At 44.3% G+C, this 10,206-nt stretch overlaps 1 protein-coding gene across 1 annotated transcript; it reads left to right on the top strand.

The window, feature by feature from the left end:
• Positions 1-2,008: 2,008 nt before the first annotated feature.
• Positions 2,009-8,810, top strand: CUNH4orf36 (chromosome unknown C4orf36 homolog). The gene is made up of 4 exons (XM_028773753.1): positions 2,009-2,137; positions 2,648-2,782; positions 8,072-8,226; positions 8,433-8,810. Exons 2-4 carry the CDS (start codon positions 2,718-2,720, stop codon positions 8,564-8,566), a joined length of 354 nt encoding a protein of 117 aa, XP_028629586.1. The 5' UTR covers positions 2,009-2,137; positions 2,648-2,717; the 3' UTR covers positions 8,567-8,810.
• The last annotated feature ends 1,396 nt before the right edge of the window (positions 8,811-10,206 follow it).

The raw sequence follows: 10,206 nt of genomic DNA on the forward strand, positions 1-10,206 counted from the left end.
TTAGTATTAATCTTAATAATAAAATGGGGTGGGGCTGGTGAGATGGCTCAGGGATTAGAGGCTTGCAGACAAGCCTGATGACTCCAGTTTAGTCCTCAGGACCCAAGTAGTGTGCAAGGAGAGAACTGGTTCTTACAAGCCACCTTGTGACTTGCACACTCTTGTCATGGCGCCGGACAGTGGTGGCTCACGCCTTTAATCTCAGCACTTGGGAGGCAGAGGCAGGTGGATTTCTGAGTCTGAGGCTAGCCTGGTCTACAGAGTGAGTTCCAGGATAGCCAGGGCTACACAGAGGAACTCTGTCTTGAAAAAACCAAACCAAACCAAACCAAACCAAACCAAACCAAACCAAACCAAACCAAACCAAACCAAACCAATGAACAGTGTCTTCGTTGCTGAGACGGGCTCTCATGTCCTTTAGTCTACTATTGTCTATGTAGCTAAGAATAACCTCACAATTCTGATCCTCCTGCCTCTACCTCCCCAGTGCTCTGAGAGTGCAGGCATATGCTACCACAAGTGCCACTTTGGTGCTGGGCGTTGAAACCAAAGGGCCCCTAGGTTCAACGCCCAGCACTGAACAATTGAACTAGATCCTGAATCTAATTTTCTGACAGCCAGAAATCCTGGGGCTGTTTACTTGATGGTTCTAGCTTTGGGTCTCAGTGGAGTTTTAGTCAAGACTGTGTATATATGTGCACCACATGCATGCCTGATGCCTTCAGAGTTCAGAGAGTGCCATATACCCAAGAGTCTGAGTCCCAGATGCCGCCTGTGAGCCACCACATGGGTGCTTGGAACCAAACTTAGGTCGGAGGGCACTTTGCAGTCTCCATTCTATGCTAATTTGAATCAAATCAGGTTGCACTTTAGTACACTGTCACATAATCCATCAGGGGCATCACTCATACGGCATACACATTTCCCATTTGGACTACAGGTATGATGAGTCAAGCTTCGTTGCCTTCTAGTTTCTTCTAGGTACAGAAGCACCTTCTACAGATAAACCAGATTGGCAGTCGCTGGCAGAGATCCCATCATGCAACTTGCCAGAGCTTTCCTGGACATTCTAAGTTCAGTCAGTGATAGATCGCTACCCTAGTGTGTGTGTGTGTGTGTGTTCATTCTTTGCCCTAGGATAATTTGCTAGGCAGATAGTCCTTTCCTGTAGTTCCAGTCTAGCACCTGGGAAGCTGAAATAGACTTGCTGCAAGTTTGAAGCAAGCCTGGGCTACATAGTGGTTCTAGGTCAGTCTGGACAGTTTCTTTTTCTTTTGTTTTGTTTTGAGATAGGGTTTCTCTGTGTAGCCCTGGCTGTCCTGGAACTCACTCTGTAGACCAGGCTGGCCTCAAACTCAGAAATCTGCCTGCCTCTGCCTCCCAAGTGCTGGGACTAAAGGCCTGCGCCACTACTGCCCTGCGGACTGTTTCAACAAAGCAAAAAAGAGCAGCGACAGATAGAGCGAGTCAAGGATTTAACCTTAAAAGTTCGCCCTGAACTCACTATAAATACTGAGTTTCATTCCTTCTCAACGAACCCTCTGTTTCATAGCGTTGTTACTAAACTCACAATGATGTAATCTGGCGCTTACCATGGGCTTGAGGTTCTCAGGCCTAATCTTTAGTTCTCATAACCCATGAAAGATACACATATGATATCCTCTTTGCTTTATGAAGTCATTTAGGTTCGGAGGACCGACACAGGGAAGGCCCTGGTGTTAGCAAGGGACAGCTCTAGCAAAACCCTCCCGCATAGTGCCACAGTTTGCTTGGGACCCTAAGAGGTGCCTACATGGAGTCCACCTGTTCTTCGCAGGAACACGGAGCTGTCGTCTTATCCTCCAGCATGGGCGTGGGACAGCGACTGTCACCCACTCGAGCGAAGTGACTTCCATGGGGGGGGCTGAGTCTGCGCCCCGCGCGTACACAAAGCCCTTTATTGAGGCGACGGGTGACGCAGGTAGGCGCCGGGTGAGCTCCGGGTGAGCTCCGGGTGAGCCGGGCGCCTGAGCAATCAGGCGCAGGAGCAATCAGGAGCACAAGCAAGCAAGCGGGCGCGTGTCCGCGGCGGGACCGCTGCGAGTGCGCGGCCATGTGCACCTAGCGCGCGCTGCCCTGGGTCGGGGCCGCGGCCAGGGTGCGGCTGACCTGCGGGGTACAGTGGCTCCGGGAGCGGTATGGGCTGGGAGAGCGAGGCCGACACTCGCTACTGCGCCCTAGCCGGTTCTGTCTGGAACTGCGAGCAGGAAAGGGCCGTGCCCTTCGGTGACCAGTGCATCCCTGGGGTTCCATGCCGCTGCTGGTAGTTGTCCCCACCACAGCCACAAAGGCGTGCAGCTACGAGACCCGGCGATGGGACTCAGGCACACTCAATGACTGTCTACCGTGCCTGGGTGTGGGGGTGCCAACTGCAGTCTTGCTCCGGATGACCCTCGCCTGGCTTTCCCTCACCTCAGACGGTGCTTGAACTGATTGAGCAACTTCCTGGAAATGAACAGAACTAGCTTTTATGTTCACGGTTCAGGTCCAGTGAATGTTTACGATATACTTCCTGACAGCCCCAAATGCTTTCTCCTGGCCTTTGATTATTTGGCCATAAAAATATTCAAATGAGAGCTGTTAATTAGGCCTGTTGCTGTTCTTTCAGGCAAAGTGACTAGAGCGGCGCAGATGTTACATCAGGCTCCTATGTAAGGGAATGATTGTGATCATCTGTCATGGCGTATGGCTTGCCAAGAAGGAACACAGTACAAACCATTTTGAAGGGCAGCTGTTATAAAATGTAAGTACACACACACACACACACACACACACACACACACATTAATTCCAGTACCATGGCTGGAGCTTGAGACAGGGACAAGGCACACTTCTGTTCACAAGTTACTGGAGTACATGAAACCACTTCAACGGATCTGGATTTTCAAGACTACTTGAAAAAGTATTTTTATGTTTGTATGTGCCTCTGTATGTGCACTACGTTTGAGCAGGTGACCACGAAGGCCAGAAGACGGTGTTGGATCCCCTGATATTGAAGTTACAGAGAGGATGTTACAGCATCTCTCTGTAGATGCTGGGAACCAAACCTCGGTCCGTTATGCAAAGCAGTTAGTACTCTTAATGGGTGATGCATCTTTCCAGCTTCCCAAATGGTACTTTTATAAGAATATATGCACAGGGGCTAGAGATGTGGCTCGTAGATTAAGAGCATCTGCTGCTTTTGCAGAGGACCTGAGCTTGGTTTCCGGTTCCCACAAGGTGGCCCCCAACAGTCCTTAACTGGTTTCATTAGATATGTCGCCCCCTTCTGGACCAAATGGGCATAAAACATGCATGAGATAGACATATGCAAGTAAAACACCTACATAAAATAATCTGAAATATTAAAATATGCACTCAATGGAGGGAAGGACTTACTTGGCTTCACTTCCAGGATACTTTCAAATCACAAGTCATTCCTGAGGGCAATGGGGGCAGATATTCCAGTCAGAAGTTTGAAGCAGAAAGCATAGAGGAACACTGCTTGCTGGCAGGCTCACAGGCCTATGCTTAACTAGACTGACCCCAGATCATCTTCCAGGAAGTAGAACAGCCTCCAGCGGGCTGGGCTCCATTCCCCTCAGATATGGTCATAGGCCTTGTGATCTGGGAAATCCCTCAGTTAAGGATCCTTTCTTAGGCCACTCCAGGCTGTGTCAAGTAGACAGTTAAAGCTAAGAGACAATTCTAGTCAGTCTTTACACTGAAACAATACTTTAAAATGAGAAAACGAGTTTCTAAGCTGATTAAAGGACAGTCATATGCGTATGTTCTGGGAGACATTGTATCACCTTGTTTAAAAAGATTCTAAAATTGTTTTTTAGGTTAGCATGTAAAATAATGGGTTTCATTTGTATATATATATGTGTGTATATACATATATACATATACTCATATTTATGTCTGTGTATCATTTTTCTTTAGTTTCAGTCATTCAAAAACACCTTTACTACTCCCATCTTAAAACACATCTTTATAGTGTAAAAATGTACTAACCCCACGGTGTAAGAACACTTTTTTTAAGCTGGTACAAAGGGTCAGTTTAGCTTCCTGTCCTCGTGGGCAGGCAGTGTGTATCAAGCTGGACTTTTCAGTCTGAAGCCCTGAGCTCCAAGCCTGGCATCTCTGCACACTGTGTCTTAGCTTTAATGCCTACATCTGTGACATAAAAGTCTATTGGGGTGGAGCTTGCCAATGAAACAGTGCATGTCTAAGACCTGCTGGTTGCCTGGAATACAGAGAACACATAACGAATGCATTGCTATGCAGAAGTTGCACTCTGTGGTATTACCTTAAAAATTGCTTTCTTCTTCTTCTTCTTCTTCTTCTTCTTCTTCTTCTTCTTCTTCTTCTTCTTCCTCCTCCTCCTCCTCCTCCTCCTCCTCCTCTTCCTTCTTCTTCCTCCTCCTCCTCTTCCTTCTTCTTCCTCCTTCTTCTCTTCCTCCTCCTCCTCCTCCTCCTCCTCCTCCTCCTCCTCCTCCTCTTCTTCTTCTTCTTCTTCTTCTTCTTCTCCTTCTTTTGATACAGGGTCTTATCTGGATAACCTTAGCTGGCCTTCATGAGCTGGCCATGCAGATAAGGTAGTTTTTCAACTTCTGCCTCCTAGGTGCGGGAACTAAAAGGCATGCACAACCTTTCTTGGCTTTTATCTTTTAACCCCTTTGCTTTATGACATTTACCATTATGAGTCAAGCAAAGTTTTCTTTTCAAACAGTGTTCTAAGATGTCAGTGTGTATCCTTAATGGGCTACACAAGATTATGATTCATTACATTCAGTTCAGTTTTGTCAATTGGGTGCGGTTTAGACCTTGAACTACAGGAAGTACCATTCTAGTAAGTATCATTTCAATTATAGATCAGGTGACACAGGCCTGAAAACCCAGCTACTTGGGAGATGGAGGCAGGAAGATTATAAATTGAAGACCTGCCATGGCAGTTGAGTAAAAATAAATACATTAGTCATAAAACACCCCTAACCCCTCAAAACAACAACAACAACAAACCCCAAACAAACAAACAAAAAAAAATGCCCCCACCAACACAGTATAGACACTGTATAAAAGAAAAATAGAAAATACTGTTTTTATGTGATGCTGGGAATCGAACCCAGGCCTCCATCCATGCTTGGTAAACAGTATAGTAGCTGAGCTACATCTCCAGATCCTTAGGTGTCTCTTTCTTGATAGACTTTGAGATGATTTCTGTGTTTTTAATAAGTTGTATTTAAAAATATTCTCTCTCTCTCTCTCTCTCTCTCTCTCTCTCTCTCTCTCTCTCTCTCTCTCTGTGTGTGTGTGTGTGTGTGTTCACATACTACAGCACATGTATGTTGGAGGTCAGAAGACAACTTATGGAGCTGGTTCCATCCATGAGGGACCCTGGGGATCAAGCCTGAGTTATCAATCTTGCTGGCAGGCACTCTTAGTGGCTGAGCTATCTCAAAGTCTGTTTTTAGAAACAGCCAGGTTTCCGGGCAGTGGTGGCGCACACCTTTAATCCCAGCACTTGGGAGGCAGAGGCAGGCGGATTTCTGAGTTCGAGACCAGCCTGGTCTACAGAGTGAGTTCCAGGACAGCCAGGGCTACACAGAGAAACCCTGTCTTAAAAAACCAAAAAAAAAAAAAAAAAAAAAAAGAAAAGAAAAGAAAAAAGAAAAAAAAAGAAAAAAAAAGAAAAGAAACAGGCAGGTTATTTTTATAAATATATCTTTGTGACCTTTAAAACTGCTTCTATAATAATTTTATACCATTAAGTCATGCCCTAAAGTTGTATGATGTATCAGTGAAACTGGAGGAGGAAACTTGGGATGACAAATCACAGACCATCTCCCTCACTTAGACTAAAGACAAAAGGGCTGAAGTATTAAGAACTGCAGATGAGAAACATGTAGCTGGTATTTGTCCTTCATAATTAAGCAAAATTAAGGTCCATAGCAATTGCTTTTTTTTTTCGAGACAGGGTTTCTCTGTGTAGCCCTGGCTGTCCTGGAACTCACTCTGTAGACCAGTCTGGCCTTGAACTCAGAAATCTGCCTGCCTCTGCCTCCCAAGTGCTGGGATTAAAGGCATGCCACCACCGCCCGGTTTAGCAATGACTTTTAATGTGAATTTATTTCTCAGTATTATATACCAAAGTCTTTGTATGAGCCACATGTCTACTCAGTGTGATAATGCTCTGTCTTCCTTTTTTTAGTTTTATGTTTTGTGTTAAATATTGTCTCTGCACCATGTGCATGGACTGCCTTCAGAGGCCAGAAGGGGGCAGTGGATCTCCTGGAACTGACTTAGGTTGTGCGCCACAGTGTGGGTGCTGAGAACCAAATCGTGGTCCCCAGCAAGAGTGGCAAGTGCTCTCTACAAGAAAACATCTCTCTGCCCCCTTACTTTTGTGAATATACCCTACCTCATCTATCTACCTACCTATTGTCTATCATCTATTAGCTATCATCTATCAATCTATCTATCTATCTATCTATCTATCTATCTATCTCTGTATCACATAACTATCATACCTCTGTATCACCTATCATCTACATACCCCACCTATCAATCACCTACCTCATCTCTCATCTGTCCACCTATCATGGATCCTCATTCATCTGCCTATTATCTATCTCTTACATTCTTGTACACATCTCTTTTTTATTTAAAAAAATTAAATATTTATTTATTTTACTATTTATTTAAGTATTTATTTAATATTTATTTAAATATTAATTTATATTTGTGTATATGTATGCCTGCTTGTGAATGGAGGGCAGAGAGCAGTTTTTAGGAAGTTATGATTTCCTAGGTTCTGGGTACAAATTGCAGGCAGTCAGGCACTTTTACCTGCTGAGCCTTTCACCATTTCCAAACAACTGTTTGCTGTTATTTCGTTTTATATTTATTTTACTTTTTGTATATGAATGTTTTGCTTGGGGCTTGCTCTAACTCCATCCCTTTGTTGTTCCTTGAGACAGGGTTCTACTATGTGCATCAGGCTGTTCTGGAACTTACTATACAGTCTAGGCTATCTTCAAAATCACTGTCCTCCTGCCTCTGCCTCCCAAGTACTAGGATTACAGTTGTGTCCCTCCACTCTCAGGATTACACGTGTGCACTACTATATCCAGCTTATGACATTATTTGATCAGCCTCAATAGTTATTGTAGTTGGGTGTGGTGGTGCATGCCTTTAAATCCAGCACTTGGGAGGCAGACAGATCTCTGTGAATTTGAGGCAAGCCTGGTCTACATAGAAGTTCAAGGCTAGCTAGGCTGTCTTTTTTCTTTTCTTTTCTTTTCTTTTCTTTTCTTTTCTTTTCTTTTCTTTTCTTTTCTTTTCGTTTTGTTTTGTTTTGTTTTGTTTTGTTTTTTTAAGACAGGGTTTCTCTGTGTAGCCCTGGCTGTCCTGGAACTCACGTTGTAGACCAGGCTGGCCTTGAACTCAGAAATCCACCTGCCTCTGCCTCCCAAGTGCTGAGAATAAAGGTATGTGCCACCACTGCCCGGCTTTAGCTAGGCTTTCCTAATGAGACACTGTGTCTAAATAAATAAATAAATAAATAACTACAGACAGACAGACAGACATTGTAGCTTATAGTTCCTGTTCACAATCTCATTTGTAGATTGGCTGGAACTGTAGGCTGCTGCACCGGACAAACCCCTGGCATAGTTTCTGGACTTTTGCCAATGTGTCTTTGAGTTAGTTAGTAGGATTTTTTTTCTTTTTTTTTCTTTTCTTTTTTTTTTTTTTTGGTTTTTTCGAGACAGGGTTTCTCTATGTAGCCCTGGCTGTCCTGGAACTCACTCTGTAGACCAGGCTGGCCTCGAACTCAGAAATCCGCCTGCCTCTGCCTCCCAAGTGCTGGGATTAAAGGCGTGCGCCACCACCGCCCGGCAGGATTTTGTTTCTTGTTAGGATGATAACTCTGAAAAAATCTTCCATAAGCTAAAGCGGAGGGGAAGGCAGCAAGACATCATCCGTAGGTTTCACTACGCAGAACACCTAGTGAAAACTGGTTGAATAAGTTTGTGAAATTTTGCCTCAGACAGGAACCATGGGACCTTGCAGAGCTCACAAAGACCTGGTACACAAACTTGACGAACATCAAGTTGCCGTTCTTGGGAGAAATCGCATTTGGTAGTCCTATGAATCTCTTGGCAAGCCAAACCAGACAGGAATGCCTGCTCCCTTCTGTACAAAGTGAGTTAAGTTCTGCTTTAGTACTAGCGATTGTATCCTTGACTAGTTACATTTGTTGTCCACATCCATGCCTCCTCTCAGTTCTCAGTAAAGTAAATTTTTCAACAGTGTTTACCTGCTGTGTGCCACTCAGCTTTGAGATGGTGCTGGGTGGAAATGCCGCTTGGATGGCTTCATTTGCTTTTTATTATTATTATTATTTTTAGCCATGACACTTGAAAAGGAGTACGAAGCGAAGCGCCTAGCAAAACTGAAGTGCCAGGAGAATGTGTGTAAGGAAATCCAGGTTTCACTGAGGGAAAAGACAGTCGGCCTGAGGAGACCACTTCAGCCCAAGTGACCCCACATGACCCCATGTACTGTTGAATCTGAACCTGTTTCCGGCATCCATGGGGATGAAGCTCTCGAATTCTTTCATAGTGTCAAGTAGACACAGAGGTGTGTCTGTGGCAATGGGGCCAATGTTTCTAGACATGGCTCAGTGGACACTGTGACAGAGCCCCCAAGTTCCTGCTACAGTCCTGTTCTTTGTGTCCCATACAGCAGTCCTCCCTGTAAGTAGATGAAAACGCATCTGGAGTTGAGTCCTTTTGTGTTACTGGTTTCAATGCTTATAAGATTGCGTACGGAAGAGGACAGTTCTGTGAGAGGCAGCGTTCTGAAGAGACATTTGAGATCCCAAGGAGACGTCTCATAATGAAGGTCAGAAAGAAGTTCTTTTAAAATGAGAAACTGCAAAAAAAAAAAATTTTTTTTTTTCTGGTTAAGATTTCATTTCTGTTAACTCTACAGTTACCACTGTTCGGTAAAGTACCGTTTATCATTCTCACATGGCACTTTAGTTTTTTATCACGAGGTACTTTAAGACTCACTTTGCTTTTGTTCTTCTGGGAAAAAATGTGAAGCCACTTTCCTTCTGGCTGATACTCTTTCCACAATGGACCTGGAGCAGGTGCAGCACACATGCATGAGAGGGACACGGAGGGACAAAGATGGCCTAACTGTGAGGAAAATTTATGTTTGCAGAGTGGCTGGGGAATGAGCAAATAAAGAGAAAGAACTGAGTTTGTATGAACAAAGTTTTCTAGAATTTGAATCCAATAAAACATATTTGGATACTAGTGTTTTATTTAAACACTGTTTCTTAAAAGACCTTCAACAGGCATTTCAGGATCTTCTCCTCACCTGGCTTCATAAAAGGACCATGATGTAGCAGTATTTAAATGTACAGTTTTGGGCTTTGTGTGTCTTATAACTTCCCTTAAAACTTACGCATTTGAAAGACGAGCCAGTTCCTGATGCAGGAATGAGTTGTTTGCTTCTTTCTTAGTAGCCTCTTACCTTGCATCCATACTACCACTCTTTTGAGACCCAATCCCAAGGGCTGGAGAGATGGCTCTTAACAGCAAGTTAAGAGCACTTGCTGTTCTTGTATATGACCCTGGTTTGATTTTCAGGACATACCTGGTGGCTCTGGCTGTTCTGATTCACTGTAGACGGGCCTGGAATTCACAAAGATCCACCTTCTTCTGCCTCCCTGGTGCTAAGATTAACGGTGAGCGTATAATGCCAGCAGGCTTGCGATTTTGTTTTTGTCTTGAACAAATCTTTGTTTATTTGTTTGTTTTCTTTTGTTTTTCAAGACAAGGTTTCTCTGTATAGCCCTGGCTGTCCTGGAACTCACTCTGTAGACCAGGCTGGCCTCGAACTCAGAAATCCGCCTGCCTCTGTTTCCAAGTGCTGGGATTAAAGGCGTGTGCCACCACTGCCCAGTGTTTTGAACAATTCTTGACAACCACTCTAGGATTTAAAGATCATGAATAAGACAGGCATTATGGATCCATGCATCTCAGTATCAAGCAAGGCAGGCTTTATGGACTCACTCCTCCTGGTATTAAGCAAGACAGATATTTATGACCACCCCCTCCATCCCAGTATCAAGAAGGATGGGCATTGTGAGTCCAAGCACAGTCATCCAGG

Source organism: Grammomys surdaster, unplaced genomic scaffold (genome assembly GCF_004785775.1).
Source record: "Grammomys surdaster isolate TR1022 unplaced genomic scaffold, NIH_TR_1.0 233, whole genome shotgun sequence".
Classification (NCBI taxonomy): Eukaryota; Metazoa; Chordata; class Mammalia; order Rodentia; family Muridae; genus Grammomys; species Grammomys surdaster.

Excerpts from the sequence above, each read along its gene's own strand:
- CUNH4orf36 (XM_028773753.1), top strand. The coding sequence starts at position 2,718 with ATGGCGTATGGCTTGCCAAGAAGGAACACAGTACAAACCATTTTGAAG. Across the intron at positions 2,783-8,071 it reads AAGGGCAGCTGTTATAAAAT|ACAGGAACCATGGGACCTTG; the intron begins GTAAGTACACAC and ends ATTTTGCCTCAG. Across the intron at positions 8,227-8,432 it reads CCTGCTCCCTTCTGTACAAA|CCATGACACTTGAAAAGGAG; the intron begins GTGAGTTAAGTT and ends TATTATTTTTAG.